We start from the raw sequence: 17,426 nt of genomic DNA on the forward strand, positions 1-17,426 counted from the left end.
CGCTAAGCTCTTTTTGGCTGAAAAGAGATTTCAGTACCCGGGAAACAGAATTTGGTTTAAGACCCATCAGGATCCAATTCACTTGTTTACATAGGATCCTGAATTTCTATGTCTTTCACTAGTCAGAGATGCTTAAGATGGAGATGTAAGTCGAGAGACTGGTTTCTTTCTGGAACTACTGTAGAGCTCTCTATTCTTGTTGAGGGAAAACTAAACCCAGTTATTTTTTGTTTGTTTGTTTTTTTAAATTAGTAGACTTTATTCCTTAGAGTAGATTTAGGTTTACATAAAAATTGAACAGAAAGTACAGAGTTTCCACATACTCCTTCCCCAACCCCACATTTTCACCTAGTGTTAACATCTTACATCAGGTGTGGTACATTTGTTACAATCGATAAACCAATATTGATACATTATTATTAGCTAAAATCTATAGCCTGCATTTTGGTTTGCTGTTTGTGTTATACATTTTATGGGCTTTACAAATGTATAATGCCATGTATCCACCATTATAGTATCATCCACAATAGTTTCACTGCCCTAAAAAGTCCCCTGAGCTTCATCTTTTCATTCCTCCCTCCCTCCTTCCCCCTTTACCCATGGCAATCACTGATCTTAAGATCTCTAGTTTTGCCTTTTCCAAAATGTCATGTATTCAAAATCATGCAGTATGAAGCCTTTTCAAACTGGCTTCTTCCACTTAACAATATGCGTTTAAGGTTCCTCTATGTCTTTTCATGACTTGATAGCTCATTTCTTTTTACTGCTGAATAATATTCCATTGCATGGATGTACCAGAGTTCATGTATTCTACTATTGAAGGATGTCTTGGTTTCCTCCAAATTTTGGCATTTATGAAAAAGCTGCCATAAATGTTCATGTGCAGGTTTTTGTGTGGTCTGTTCATTTGTATTTTAAGAGCAATATTTCTAAAAATTGATTTTCCAGCTATAGGAATTTGTTGTTTTGATGTGGGGAGCATGGAACATTTTATTAAAATACTGAACATTTTAGGGCTTCCCTGGTGGCGCAGTGGTTGAGGGTCTGCCTGCCGATGCAGGGGACGCAGGTTCGTGCCCTGGTCCGGGATGATCCCACATGCCGCAGAGCGGCTGGGCCCATGAGCCATGGCCACTGAGCCTGCGCGTCCGGAGCCTGTGCTCCGCAACAGGAGAAGCCACATTAGTGAGAGGCCCGCGTACTGCAAAAAACAAATACTGAACATTTTAGAGCTTCAAGGGATCCTACGGTGACTGAGGTCCTCATTATACATCATCTGGTCTTAGCCTCACAGTCTAAGAAAAGAAAACAAAGATCTTAATAGGTGAAATTACCTAACTATATGCACATAGTCAGCTGATGGCAATAGCAGGGTTGAGAAGCTGAGATGAGGGACACTTACTCTCAATCCAGTCTATTTACATAACTCTGCTCCCATGGGCAGAGACAGACATATAACAGTCAATCTTTTACAGCCTTAAATGGATGGACTTGAAAATTATGGCCCCTTGACAGAGACAGAGGGAGAGTTGAAATCCAAACAATGAAATGTTGGGGAAAGCATTCTTTCTATCCCTAGAGTCTCCCAGATTGACAGAGCATAAAGTGAAAAGGAAGACCTTGAAGTCTGGTTGTACAGCAGGGATGTTATTAACCTCCACTTTTGTAGAGTATAGAGATATCCTGTTTTCATTTGTGTTAAACATCAAAGGAAAGGTAAACTATGAAGATCATTTTTGCTTAGCAAAGGCTCTTCTATATCCACCAAATTCATAATAAGTGGGATTTTAATTAAAGACAGCTCATTACTGAGCCGGGCCCAGTGTAGGACTACAGTTTTAGGAATTGGAGAAGGGAGCAAGTGATTTGCTTCCAATAAATATTTCTTGCTCTTTCTATTTTGAAAAGGCAATGGACTGACCTCCAGCAGCAATATTAAATTATCACTTCTAGATTTCTCCTTTTACCATTGATTTACAACTGGATGAAGAGTCCTAATGTACTTATACTTTAGACTGCAGAGAAGGAAAAGGAGATGGAGAAAAGAAGGAGGAGAAAGAGCAGAGAGAGGAGGAGGATGAAGAAGAACACACTTTTTACCATTTTATATTAAGAAGCTCTGTATAAACACTGGGGAAGGTCTATTATTTTACTTATTTTCTTATATATTGTCTATCAGGATCAATTATTTAATAGATTAATTCTACAAGAACTTGAACATTTTATGAACAAAAAAGTTGTAATGATCACAAATGCAACAACATGATGTGCTTTTTGAAATTATTGGCTTCACATTTTGTCCAAGTATATATTGGTTTTATGTTACTGATATCAATAATTCTATCGTATTTTATATTATTCATTGTTACTTGGATTTAGAGTTGCTTTTCTAATATGGAAACCTACTTATTAGATAATGAAAAATGACTGAAAAATAATTTAAAACATAGTGCAAGGCTAGATTTGAGTTCAATACAGCCATTATAATTCATACTATCCTTGAAAGTGTAAATAAATAGAAATAATTTCCTCTTTGTGAAAAGAAAATGCCAAACTACATGTAACCATGGACACTGGGTATTGCTTAGAATCTTGTTCTTTCCATAGCAGTCAAAGATTATCTCAAGCATTAAGACCATTCTGTATTCTCAGCGTCCTTTTGGATTTATGAGACAAAATCACACATAATTTGCTACAATTAAATCTGGTTAAAAAACACATCTTTGCTTGTTGCTGAGAGAAAGAAATAGTGATACTTAGATCCACATCATGCAATAACCCTGGCAAAACTGCCATGGCTAGATTTGAGATTGTATGATACAAAATATGTGATTTGCAAATCACAGTTTTCCCCATGATCTCAGCAAATTTCTGGAGATACTTGGACAAGATCTATTTAATTTTCTCTCCAACAAGGATTGCATGTATGCTCTCCTAGTTCAGTTTTCTGTGTATCGAGCTATGATTATTGCTAATAAAATTTTTAGGCCAAGGCTGGGATGATTAAAAGAAAGTCTATTTTGGGGTTATATGCTATTAGCTAACTACATATGTTATTCTACTTTTATGATAGTGCTAGGAACAAAAGAGGAAGTAATTATTCCACTGCCTAATAGGTCATTTCCCCCTATATTGGATTAATAATCAAGCTTGGTTTATCCACCAGACTATTAGATACACATCTCAAATAGGTTGCTTGCTACAGAAGCCAGATTTCTTAGTTCTTTCTTATATTTGTCACTGTCTACTCTTTGGTAAACTTTCAGTGCTAAGGTCAGTGCTAGATCACTACCCACTGAAAAGCCTGAAATAGTCTTAGTGAGACATTTTTAGTGCTGACAGAATATGTGTCTACAGGAGAAAGGAAAGGTGAGACGAGTGTGTTGTGTGTTGGTGTAAGTGGTAGCAAAATTGTTAAAGGTTTCACCTTGACTTTCCTTTGGTGCTATTTTTACTGCCTACCTACAAGTTGCCAACTTATTTGCATGGGACACTGCACTGAACATAGTAGCTCTGCTTCCATTCCACACTTGCAAAATGATCTGGCAACTTAAGGGGATAGAGGAAGAAGAAGCAAGGGCTCAATTATACAGATTTGAGAACACTTGGAATATTTCACACTTTATGCTAGAATACCAATTTCAATAGTGCAACTTAAGTACTTTATTTGACGATCAAACGATATAAAAATACAAACAGGTGAGAAATAAAAGCCTTCCCTTAATGAATTCATCATTTTAAAATATAATGCCCATTATAAATTGGTGGTGAAACATACATTTTAAGTTTTGTTTTACAAAATGGTTTTCCCAGTTTAACGGTAGAGGACCTATAATACTCAAATCGAATTACAGCATTATAAGAGAAAAAAATAGAATCATAAATAGACCAAATGATTTTTAACATCCCCTCTGCCTTCTACCCAAAGTAAATTTAGTCCAAGGGAGTAAGGGTGGTAATCAACTATATAGAATAGGTACAAAAGGATTGGTTCTTTCAGTGATTAAATGAGGATGTTAGGTGAGTTTTTTCTCTCTCTCTGTGTCATATATAGATCTTGCAGGCATCTGGATTGCAAATTGAAAGGAAAGGGCATAAATACATTTAAATTATGATAATACAAGGAGACTAGGCACATGACCAAGTGGGATTTATGCCTAGGTTTGACATTAAATATTCAATTGAGGTAACCCGTCATATCAATAGGCTAAAGGAAAAAACACACAATCATATCAAGGCTAAAGAAAAAAACACACAATCATATCAAGATACAGAAAAAACACTTACCGTAATCCAATAGCTATTCATGATAAAAATATTCAGTGAATTAGGAATAGAGGGAAACTTCTTCAACCTGACAAAGAATATCACAAAAAACCTACAGTTAACATCATACTTAACAGTGAGAAACTCGAAGCTTTCCCACTAAGGTCAGGAATAAGGCAAAGATGTCCCCCCCTCTCTACTGCTTTTCAATATCATATTATACAGGTTGGGAAGGAAGACAAAACTGTCTTTGTTCAGAGATGACATAATGGTCTATGTAGAAAATCCAAAAACTCGACAAAAATACTTCTAGAACTAATAAGCAATTATAGCAAATAGCAAATTTTCATGATACAAGGTTAATACACAAAACTCAGTCACTCTCATATATACTGGCAATGAGCAAGTAGAATTTGAAGTCAAAATTTAATTAAAATTTTATTTAAAAAATTTAAAACTAAAATTCAATAATGTAAAATATCATTTACATTAGCATCCAAAAATTGAAATACTTGGGTATAAATCTAACAAAATGTACAAGATGTATATAAGGCAAACTACAAAACTCTGATGAAAGAATTCAAAGAAGAACTATATAAATGAAGAGATATTCCATGTTCATGGATAGGAAAACTCAATGTTGTCAAGAAGTCAGTTCTTCTCAACTTGATCTATTGACTTAATGCAATCCCAATAAAAATACCAGCAAGTTATTTTGTGTATATCAGCAAGCAGATTTAATGTGTATATGGAGAGGCAAAAAGACCCAGAACAGCCAACTCAACACTGAAGGAGAGAACAAAGCTGGAGAATTGACACAATCCAACTTCTAGACTTAGTATAAGTCTACAGTAAACAAGACAGTATGGTAATGGCAAAAGAACAGACAAATAGGTCAATGGGGCAGAATAGAGAGCTCAGGAATGCACTTACATAAATACATTCAACTGATCTTTAACAAATGAGCAAATGCCATACAATGGAGCAAAGATAGTCTCTTCAACAAATGGTGCTGGAACAACTAGACATCCACATGCAAAAAAATGAATCTGGACACAAACCTTACACTCTTCATAAAAATTAACTCAAAATGTATGATAGGGCTTCCCTGGTGGCGCAGTGGTTGAGAGTCCACCTGCCGGTGCAGGGGACACGGGTTCGTGCCCCGGTCTGGGAAGATCCCACATGCCGCGGAGCGGCTGGGCCCGTGAGCCATGGCCGCTGAGCCTGCACGTCCGGAGCCTGTGCTCCGCAGTGGGAGAGGCCACAACAGTGAGAGGCCCGAGTACTGCGGAAAAAAAAAAAAAAAAAAAAGTATGATAGACCTAAATGTAAAATGCAAAACTCTAAAACTTCTAGAAGGTAACATAGGAGAAAATCTAGATGATCTTAGGCGTGGCAATGACTTTTTCAATACGACACTAAGGCACAATTCTTGAAAGAAATAACTGATAAACTGGACCTCATTAAAATTAAAAATTTATGCTTTATGAAAGGCAATATCAAGAGAATTACAAGATAACCAAAGAGTAGGAGAAAATATTTGCAAAAGATACATCGGATAAAGGACTATTGTGCAAAATATATAAAGAAGCCTTAACACTCAACAATAAGAAAATAAAGAACCTGATTTAAAAATGGTCCTTAACAGATACCTCACCAAAGAAGATACACAGATGGCAAATTAGCTTATGCAAAGATGCTCCATATTATATCTCATCAGGGAAATGCAAATTAAACGAGATATCACTACACATCTTTTAGAAAGGCCAAAATCCAGAACATTGACAACACCAAACACTAGTAAGGATGTAGATCAATAGGAACTCTCATGCATTGCTGATGAGAATGCAAAATGGTACAGCCATATTGGAAGACAGTTTGGTGGTTTCTTACAAAACTAAGCATGCTCTTACCATGTGAGCCAGCAATCACTCTCCTTGGTATTTACCCAACAGAGCTGAAAACTTATGTCCACACGAAAACCTGCACAGAGGTGTTTATAGCAGCTTTATTCATAATTACCAAAACTTAAAAGCAACCAAGATGTCATTCAGTAGGTGAGTGGATAAATAAACTGTGATACATGCAGATAATGTAATATTATTTAGTGCTCAAAAGAATTGAGCTATCAAGCCATGAAAAGATGTAAAGGTAGCTCACATGCATACTAAAAGGTTCAAGAATTCAATCTGAAAAGGCTACGTACTGTATGAGTCCAACCATATGACATTCTGGAAATGGCAAAACTGTGAAAACAATAAAAAGATCAGGAGTTGCCAAGGGTTCAGGGAATGGGAAGGGAAGGATGAATTGGCAGATCACAAAGGATTTCTAGGGCAGTGAAAATACTTTGTATGATACAACAATGGTAGATGTATGTCGTTATACATTTGTCCAAACCCATAGAATGTACACCACTAAGAGTAAACCCTTAATGTAAACTATGGACTCTGGGTGATAATGATGTTCAATGTAGATTCATCAATTTCAACAAGTGTACCACTGTGATTGGGGATGTTAATAATGGGGGAGGCTATGCATGTGTGGGGACCAGGGGGTATATGGTGAATCTCTGTACTTTCTGCTCTAAAAAATAAATGCTATTTTTTAAAAATTATCATACAGTAAAAAAGAAAGGAAACTAAGTACTTCCATAAGTCTAGGTGTTTAATTATAGGATTTTTACGGATGATATTGTGTCTTATGACTTGAGTAGTTTTCAAAGACACTCATGAGGTCTAAAGAAATCCTCTACTTGGCATTTTGTTTTTAATTCTTAGGTCAGATGTTGCCATTTTGTATAATGATCGCTCCGTCCTTGAAAATCACCATGTGAGTGCAGCGTACCGACTTATGCAAGAAGAAGAAATGAATGTCCTGGTAAATTTATCCAAAGATGACTGGAGGTGAGTTTCAGAGGAAACTTAGAGGAAATTTAATGTTAGGGAAAAAGTTAAGTGATGTAAACTGAAGAAAACAGATGAAAGTCAATCCTTTACTCACAAAACAAACTCAGTTCCCTTTGACTGGATGATTCTGAGAATGATTAGTGCCTAGAAGACGGTTCAGGAGCCAGGCTCTGTTACATGGAGCTGAACTATTTCAAGGCCAATTCAACATCTATATGCATCATAGCCAATCCATAAGATTATGTACCACATAAGAAAAACCTTAAGATACATAACTACATACTCCCAGGAATGGAGCTCTACTCAGCTGTACCAATATGTGGTCCTACATGAATTCAAAATTTTAGCATCACACTGATCCCTTCATATATTACTTTTCTATATGTGTTTAGCTTCTCTAAAAATCAAAGAACTCACTATTTGGGGAAAAAGTTATGAATATAACATACTAAAATGACCTAGATGCAAAGGGTAATCTTACATGTTTCTCCAAGGCATCTGTCTTCTTAAAAAGAAAAAAAAATTACGTGAAATGGTATTGCTTATTGCCATGCAGGGAAAAATAACAAGATGGCACCCCTACTGCTCAGCATAACATTCCCTCCTTTCTTCTTGATCCTCAGGTCATCATCATCCCCTTCATTTGACTATAGGCTTGCCAGATGTAACAAATAAAAATACAGGACATCCAGTTAAATATAAATTTCAGATAAACATAGACATTTTTTAGTGTAAGTATATTCCTAATTTTCTGTGGGACCTACTTACATTAAAAAAAAAAAAAAAGGAAGCCTTTATCTTTAACTAAGATCTTGTTAAAAGTCAGTTAATGGCCTGAAAAAATTCCTATTCAAATTCAAATGTCAAAGTGTTCTTTAGGTTTGTTTCTGTTTTTGTTTTTTTCTTTAAATCAAGGTGAAAAGGAATGTCCAAAGAAGTGACCTGGAATTAGGATCTGCCTTAAAATACATAAATAAAAGTTTAATTCAGAGTTTAAAACAAGCCCTAATTTCCCATGGTTACTTCTCCAAATATTAAAACTTCCTGGATTTTCAAGGCTGGAAAAAATATGGGCTCACTTTTGCAACTGTAGAAAAAGCTCTGAAGTTAGGGGAAGGAGGCAATTCAGGCCTCTCATTTTATGCCACAGGAAACAATAGCACAGTTGGGTCACCAGCCTAGGAAGGCCAGGATCCAATTGTGAAGCCACCACTGCTGGGTATGGGGAAAACAGAAGGGCAAAGGTAGAAGCAGGGACACAGTGCAGAGGTGTTTCCTAAGGTCCGAGAGATTGACTGTTTATATCTAGAGTATTAATTTATTTCTTCATCAGTGCTTATCATTCCCAGAGGTAACATTTGTATTATTCATTTTATTATTCCTTTGAATTAACGTTTTTCTTCTCAAAGTTATTCTGTTGCTATTTCAGTGTGATTTTTTTCTATTACACTTTGTTCTTTAACATCTTTATCGTTTATTCTCATAATTTACTCCTCTAATATTTTATATTTTTGTACAGTAACTAAGAAGTTACTGTACAAAACATCCTAATTGAGTGTTTTTATAGAATTTTTCTTTTCAGCCGCTCCACAAGGCTTGCAGGATCTTAGTTCCCCAGCCGGGGATAGAACCCGTGGCCCCAGCAGTGAGAGCACCAAGTCCTAACCACTGGACTGCCAGGGAATTCCCAAATTTTTTTAACACATACTATAATATCACATGACTTATGATTTGATTTATCATATGATTTAACACTGTTTCCAAAAAGCTGTAAAAGATTTATTTAATAGTATAAACTTGATACTATTTTACCAAGAATTGAAATATGGATTGCGGGACTTCCCTGGTGGCTCAGTGATTAAGATTCCGCCTGCCAATTCAGGAGACAGGGGTTCAAGCCCAGGTCTGGGAAGATCCCACATGCGGCGGAACAACTAAGCCCGTGTGCCACAACTACTGAGCCCACATGCCGCAACTACTGAAGCCCGCGCGTCTAGAGCCCATGCTCCACAACAAGAAAAGCCACGGCAATGAGAAGCCCGCACACTGCAACGAAGAGTAACCCCCGCTCACTGCAACTAGAGAAAGCCCACACGCAGCAACGAAGACCCAACACAGCCAAAAATAAATAAATAAATAAAAATAAATAAATAAATAAAATATGGGTAGCTAGCTTTTTAAGGGTTTGTAGGTTTTCTGTTTGCAAATCTATTTTTTAAAGTAACTTTAGTAACTATAAATGCAGTAATTTTTAAATTTTGGCAAGAAAAATGTATAAATAAAGTAACATTTCCTTTGTGCACTAGTTTGCCTATTGATATTAGTTGATTATTGACAATATCTAACATTTATTGATTACTGTTAAAAAACAAAGTTCAACTGAGTAAATTTTAAAAATCTTATTGGCTTTATTCAACCCAATTCATGAATTGGGCAGCATCCCATCTAGCAAATGAAAAGGAGCTCCAAATAACTGTACAAAATGGCAGACTTTTATAAGCAGAAAGAGGAAGGCAAGGAAGTTATTCTATCAAGTAGCTGATTATTTCAGGCAAATTCACCTTCCTTTGGGGGATGACAGGAGTCTGTCACGTGGATTACCTCACTAGTGCTGACCAAGTAATTCCACATTGATTGGTTTAAGTTTCCAATCCTGGGGGAGGTATTAAGTCTTGTTTGGTGATGTGGGCTTAGCACAAGGACTCCATTTTGGGTCCGTTGTCTCTTTTTTAACATCACATCTGCAAAGTACAAAGTATTTATTAAATTTTATAGATTTCATAAAACTTTTGTCTCATTTTTCCTAGTTAACATGAATATTTTGGTACAGTTGGTATTGTAACATGGGTATCTCGTAATTTAGAAGAAAAAATGTAATTGAGAATAAGTATTAACTATCTTTGATAGCTTCCATTCCCTTAATATTTGGGTAAAAGAATTCTAAGCAAGCTATACAATATCATGAACAGTAATCAGAGTATTGTTTTCTCATTGCTCCTATCTAAAGATCCAACTGAATTGAGCACCCATAATTTTCAGCAAGAATCTCCAGTATGTGGTTGTTCTTAAAAACAAATCATTCAATCATACCATCTTTAGGTAAAATATCTTTGACACAAGATCATAATTCAAGTTTAGCATACACCTGTAATTTAGCTTATTCTACTGGCCACAGAATGAAATAAAATATCATTTCCAGTATAAGTGACTTTTTTACCTTTCTGTACTGAGCAAGCAATGAATTGTAGAACATGCAAGCCTTTACTAGCATTACTCATCTCCTGCTTACTGTGAGAATGAGTTATTCATTCATAGGCTTTGTGATATGTTCACCGTATTTGCAGTGTCTTGGTTAAAATTTTAACAGTACCAGTAGCTCTGTCTATGATATGTAGGATCGAGGTCCCCAGGGCTTAAACAGAGAATTCCCGCTCACTTATAGCCTTGGTTTCTCTGGAGTCCTCATGATGGAAGCTCGGTACAGTGGAGTGATCCAAGTGTCAGCTTTGCTAGTGGGAACTCTTGGGGGTGAATCTTATCTCTGCTATGTACTAGCTGTGTGACTCAGCAAACAACTCAATCCCCTCTGGTGGGAAATAATAGTACCCCCTCACATAAAAGCACCTAGAACACTGCCTTGATTGAATAAATACTGAATAAATGGTGGTGGTTTTCTTAATTACAAATTCTGCCTTTAGAATAGTTTTTTCTTTAAAATTAGTTAGGATTCTTTCTGATATTATTATTTCTAAAAATAATATTTAGAAATTATGAGTGGGGGAGGGATGTAGGTGTGGGAGGGAAAGCATCCAGTTCTTTAAAAGGAGATGTTGCACAGCATCATTCACAAATCACTCTCCTGGCAACATCCTAAAGCCAAACTTTTGTAAGCTCTTTTACATTTAAAATGTAGCATCTTTTGTGCTCATACCATTAGAAAAAAATAAAATGTAATTTGCAATATTAAGGAAATATTTCACTTGAGAACAAAAAGGGGCCAAACAAACCTTTCTGCTTTTGATGACTCCACAGGGATCTTCGGAACCTAGTGATTGAAATGGTTTTGTCTACAGACATGTCGGGTCACTTCCAGCAAATTAAAAATATAAGAAACAGTTTGCAGCAGCCTGAAGGGTAGGTGTTTTTTTTTTTTTTTTTCATGTTAAAGGTATGTGGGCTTGGACTCAGAGGAGACTGTAATTGGTTACTTTGTTCTGATAATTTGAGCATGTCCTTGTTTTGACAGGCTTGACAAAGCCAAAACCATGTCCCTGATCCTCCATGCAGCAGACATCAGTCACCCAGCCAAATCCTGGCAGCTGCACCACCGATGGACCATGGCCCTGATGGAGGAGTTTTTCCTACAGGTGCCTCTTTCATGTTCTGTGTCTATGCAAATGTTTTTGGAAATAGTGACTGTGCATATCGACGTACATCTTCTCTGTAAAGAATCCAGGCCTTGTGACTTGCTATTACCAACTTGGCCACAACACATTCTTGGGACTTCAGGCAGAATTTATTAATCTTTCAAATGAATGTATTAAATAATCCTATGCAGTATAATACATGTTTTAAAGAGGGTCAAGTCTTGGATCTCAGATGCCAATCTCAAGAGAGAAAGAAATTAACAAATGAGTCGCTATCTGCTGTTAAAAGGTAAAATGCTAGGGTTAGGTTTAGGGTTAGGGTTTGCAGAGGCAGCAAATAGCTTTCATCATAAAAAGAGAAAGGGAGGATTTATAACACTTCTGCATACATCTTGCTGGTTAGAATTTAGTTATACATGTATAGTTGCAAGGATGGCTGAGAAATATAGCTTTTAGCTGGGTGAACATGTACCTAACTGCAAAAATCTATTGTTATGTGAAAAAGCAAGCCTGGATATTGTTGACAAAAAATTAATCAATAGCCAATCTAAGAAAGAAATGGAAAATTTTATTTGAGCCAAAATAAAGATTATAACCTGGGAGACAGTCTCTCAGAGAGTTCTGAGAACTGTTCTGAGGAGGTAAAGGGGGAGGCCAGTATATATGTGATTTCGGCAAAAGGGGTGCATGCAATCAAGTACGCATCTCAGTAGAAGGTTGCTGCTAGTCACAAGGAACAGACATTTTAGTTAATGGTTTTAGTGCTTTTCTAAGTATGGGAAGATGCAAGAATCCAAGTTCACAAGAAATTTCTCCTGAAAATATCTAACTATCTGAAGGCCAGTTCTGTCAGTTTCCCCCCAGCACAAAGCACAACATCCTGATCTTCACCCTGAATTCCTTTCAGGGTGTATTGTAAGTCAGCAACTTCAGTGCCTGATGACTTGATTATTGTAGGACTGGATGGCGGGCAACATTCTTTATTTTACAATCTCTCACCTTTAGGTCTTAATTTCGACCAAGATTTGGGAGGCATTTCATGACCAATTTGTTCCATGGCGCTAGGAATACTCATTCCCAGGTTGGGCAAGAATTTCGTTGTTAGGCCACTCAGTGTACTATTACTGGACTAAACCCTGTTAACAGTGGCCAGAAACTTCTGGAACGCCTGTCATACTAGTCTCTTATGGTTCAGGAAATGGTTCCCTCTTGTTGCTTCTTCCCATATCTAGAGTTACACTATTGTAATCATTGATCTTATAGAACTGTATATTTGGTCAATTGTTTCAAGTTGCCTAATCATCATTAATTTTATCACAGTCACACATTTAGTAATGCAAGAAACAATAATCTTGTAAAATAGGCAGAATACAAGTACTAAGGTCATAGTGAGTACTTAAGTTAAAAACTTCCATTAGGTGTGACCCAGTATCTCTCCAGGTCATCTGACCAGTCTGCTTTGCACCAATCGCTATCTTTAAGGGAAATGATGCATTGGCATTGTACATAAAGTGCACTAAAGATGTCTGCACATACGAGGTGAGCAGTGGGTCATCTTGACCCCTTACAAGATTGCAAAAAGCAATGTTAATTTCTAAGGAGTTACATGGCTGGTGCCAGAAGGAAAAGAATTGATCTTTATGATTGAGCAGGTATTTCTGCCATTGGGGAGGTTTGGTTAATGCATAATGCAGATGCACAATGGACACTAGAGGGGCGGGAAGAGGCCCAGATGGGCAGAGCAAAAAATATGTTTAAATTTTTCTTGTCTTGCCTTAAAATGTGAATTTTTATTTCATCAATATGGAGAATGACCAGTGTTCTCTACAACAAGTATATGTTTTTTTTCTCTATGGTGTCCTTATTCTGTTTCTACTCCCACTGGGGTACTACAGTAAAATGAGCCAAGTAACTCAGGAAAGTGCTCTACTTACAATTATAGTTTTATTATAAAGAATACAACTCAGGAACAGCCAAATGAAGAAGTGCATAGGCCAAGGTCTGGAAGGGTCCCAGATATGAATCTTCCACGCTCTCTCCCCGTAGAGTCAGGGTGTGTCACCTTCCTGACACATCAATGTGTTCACCAACTAAAACGTGCCACTGAGTTTTGGTGTCAGGAGTGTTTATGGGGATTCATTACATAGGCATGACTGATTAAATCATTGCCCATGTGATTGAACTCAACTTCCAGCCCTCCTTTCCTCCCAGATGACGCTGCCCCAATATTCCAACCCTCTAATCATGTGATTGGTCTCTCTGGTGAGCAGCCCTATCCTGAAGCAATCTAAGGGGTCTTATGCCATGAGTCACATAATTAGCATAACAAAGAGTCTCCTATCACTCAGGAAATTTCATGGGTTTTTGAACCTTTGTGCCAGGAACCAGGAACAAAGATCAGATACATTATTTATGATGCCACAGTCCTGTTTAGAGAAGCTCTTTTTTAACTTCTGTATTTTCAGATTATTTGATTTCTCAACATTGTTCTTTATTTGTAATCTTTATTTTTTAATGTTTCACTTATTCTGAAAACATAAAGACCAAATACATTACTGTAGTTAGATGACTATGGTTTTTGTCTCCTATTGTCAATAGGTATATGGTTTCACTTTGAAATAGCGTTGCATAGTCCTAGATAAAGTTACTAAGTAACATGTTCGAAATTCAAATATTTTTACATTAAAAATGTCTTTAGGGCTTCCCTGGTGGCGCAGTGGTTAAGAGTCCGCCTGCCGATGCAGGGGACACGGGTTCGTTCCCCGGTCTGGGAGGATCCCACATGCCGCGGAGCGGCTAGGCCCGTGAGCCGTGGCTGAGAGGCCACAGCAGTGAGAGGCCTGCATACCGCAAAAAAAAAAAAAAAAGTCTTTAAAAAATATTTTAATACATTTTGTGCTTAAAAATAAAAAACCAAATGTTAAAATCTGTTCAATTCTAAAGGCAAGCTGCATGCTATGGCCAATTAAAAATTATAATTTTAGTTACTCAACGAATCATCAGACAATGGTAAATATAAAATAGACTTAGAGAGCTTTAATAACAACATTCTCACATTAGAGATGAAAAAAACAGAACCAGGAAAAGATAAAATGACTTTTCTTGGGTTAAGAAGAAATATTAAAATATTTTTCATTGAATGACCATGAAAACACAACATATGAAAATTTGTGGGATGCAGCTGAAGCAATGCTAAGAGAAAATTTTATAGCTTTAGATGCTTATATTAGAAGAATGTATAAATCAATTATCTATGTTTCTACCTTACTAAGTAAGCTAAGAAAAGTTAAGAAAATTAAACCAAAATAAGTTGATGGAAGGACATAATAAATATAAAAGCAGAAATCGATGAAATAGAACAAGACAAACAATAGCAAAAATTAACAAAAGCAACAGTTGTTTCTCTGAAAAAAATAAAATAAAATTACTAGCAGGATCAAAAAGAGAAAAAAACAGCATAAATTGTAAAGGAAAGAAGAGATATCGTTACAGATCTATATATATCAAAAGGATAAAGAATGTTATACACAATATAAATTTAATGACTCAGATGAAATTACCAAATTAGTTGAAAGATACAAATTACCAAAACAGACACAAGAAAAAAACTGTAATCTGAATATCCATATATCTGTTTTTAAACACTGTAGTTTAAACTCTTCCTGTGAAGAAAATTCCAGGCTTAAATGGCTTCAGTTTTTAATTTTCATTTCAATTCTTAATTCTCAGTTCAGCTGAGAGAGGGTGAATTCTCTCAAACTTTTCAGGAAAAAATAATGCCAGTCTTACACAAATTCTTTCATGACATGGAGGAAGAGGGAAAATTGTCAATATAACCCCTGACAAAAGCTAACAAAGCCTTTGCAAGTAAGAAAATTGTACACCCATATCTGTCATGAACCTAGATGTACAATTCCTTAAAATATTAGCAAATCCAACTCAGCAATGTAGTAAAAGGGTACACATCATGACCTCCATTGACTTACTACTCAAAAATCATTTAGGTACTCTACCATATTAAGAGGAAAAAAGGGGGGGGGGAATCCTATTATCATCTCAATACTTGCAGAAAAAGCATTTGACAAAATTCAAAAGACATTTATTATAAAAACTTTCAGCAAACTAGAAATAGGAGACCTCTCTCAACCTGGCAAAAGGTGCCTATAGTTAACAATACTTCATGGTGAAATATTGAACACTTTCATTCTAAGATTTGGATGTCTACTCTTACCACTTCCATTCAACATTGCATTTGAAATTCTAGGTAGTGCAATAAGGTAATAAAAGGAAATAAAGAATAGATTGGATAAAAATAAATAAAACTGTCTTATTTCCAGAAACATGAGCATCTACATAGAAAATCTTAAAGAATCTGTTAAAAGCTACTTGGACTGATAAATGAGTTTATCAGGGTTGTTGAATCAATTGTATTGCTGTATGCTAGCAGCAAAATATTTGAAAATGAAAATTTAAAAACAATATTATTTATAATAGCATAAAAATAGTAAACTATATGGGAATATATTAATTAAATGCATATAAAACCTTGATACAGAAAAGCACAGAATATTGTTGAGAAAAAAATTTTAAAGATCTATATAAATGGAGAGATATACTATGTTAATGGATTGAAAGATCTAATATTGCCAAGATGTCAATTCTTCCAAAATTGTTTAATATATTTAACATAATCCTTATTAAATATTACAATAGTCTTCTTTATAGAAGCTGAAAGAAAAGCTGATCCTAAAATCTCCATGGAAAAGAATCTAAAATAGCCAAAATAATTTTGAAAATGACTAAGAGTTGAAGGACTTACACTTCCTTATTACACAACTTGGTATAAAGCTATAGTAATCAAGTCAGTGTGTTACTGACATAGGGACAGACAAATAGGCAATAAAATAGAATAGTAATTCCAGAAATAGTTCCATACTTAGACAATCATTTGATTTTCTACAAAATCACCAAAACAGCTAAATGGGGAAAGGGAAGTCCACAAATAGCAGTGGAACAACACATTATATGTATGGAAGAAAAGGAACCTGCCTGTCCTCTACCTGTACCATGTATAAAAATTAAATTCAAGATTAACCACAGGCTTAACACAAAACTATAAAGTTTCTACAGGAAAACTCAAGAGAATGTCTCTCTAATCTTAGGGGTAAGCAAATATTTCTTAGTGAAGACACATATAGCACTACCTATAAAAGAAGAAATTTGTAAAGTGGACAAAAGCAAAATTCAAAACTTCTGCTCTTCCAAAGATACTATTAAGAAAAGGCAAGCCATAGACAGAGAGAAAATATTTGTACTACAGATATCTGGCTACAGGCTTGTACCAGATTGCATAAAGAATTGCTACAAATCAGTACTAAAAAGAAAAGCAGCCCAATTTGATCAGACACCTCATAAAAGAAAACACACAAATGGGTAGTAAGTACGTAGAAGTATGTTCATTTTCATTACTTATCAAAGAATTGCAAATTCAAAGCACAATGAGATACCACTACGCCCTCACCAGAATGGCTAAAATTAAAAGGACTGACAATATTAAGTGTTACTGAGGATGTGGAGCCACTGGAAGTCTCAGGCATTGATGGTGGGAGTATAAATCATTACAATCCATCTGGAAAACTACTGGTTGACATCTATTAAAGTTAAACTTAATATCGCCTATGACCCAGCATGTCCACCCATAGGTGTATAACCTACATAAATTAATGCTTATGCTCACCAAATGTCTTATGTAGGAGTAGTTGTAATGGTATTACTTATGATAGCCCGATATTAGAAAAAGTCCAAATGTGCATCAAAAATAGTAATGCATAAGTAAATCATAGTATAGTCATACAAAAGAATGTCATACAATAAGAAATGG

General features: G+C 35.8%; 1 protein-coding gene across 1 annotated transcript in view; it reads left to right on the plus strand.

Moving 5' to 3' along the window:
- The window catches only part of PDE1A (phosphodiesterase 1A), a 265,239-nt gene that overhangs the window by 187,463 nt on the left and 60,350 nt on the right, over positions 1-17,426 (plus strand). The window contains exons 8-10 of the mRNA XM_027126564.1: positions 7,050-7,175; positions 11,211-11,312; positions 11,425-11,545. Of these exons, the coding sequence (XP_026982365.1) occupies positions 7,050-7,175; positions 11,211-11,312; positions 11,425-11,545 (349 nt within the window). The remainder of the gene's footprint in view (positions 1-7,049; positions 7,176-11,210; positions 11,313-11,424; positions 11,546-17,426) is intronic.

Source organism: Aethalodelphis obliquidens, unplaced genomic scaffold, assembly GCF_003676395.1.
Source record: "Aethalodelphis obliquidens isolate GAN/ISIS:26980383/991018 unplaced genomic scaffold, ASM367639v1 scaffold2, whole genome shotgun sequence".
In the NCBI taxonomy this organism is placed as follows: domain Eukaryota; kingdom Metazoa; phylum Chordata; class Mammalia; order Artiodactyla; family Delphinidae; genus Aethalodelphis; species Aethalodelphis obliquidens.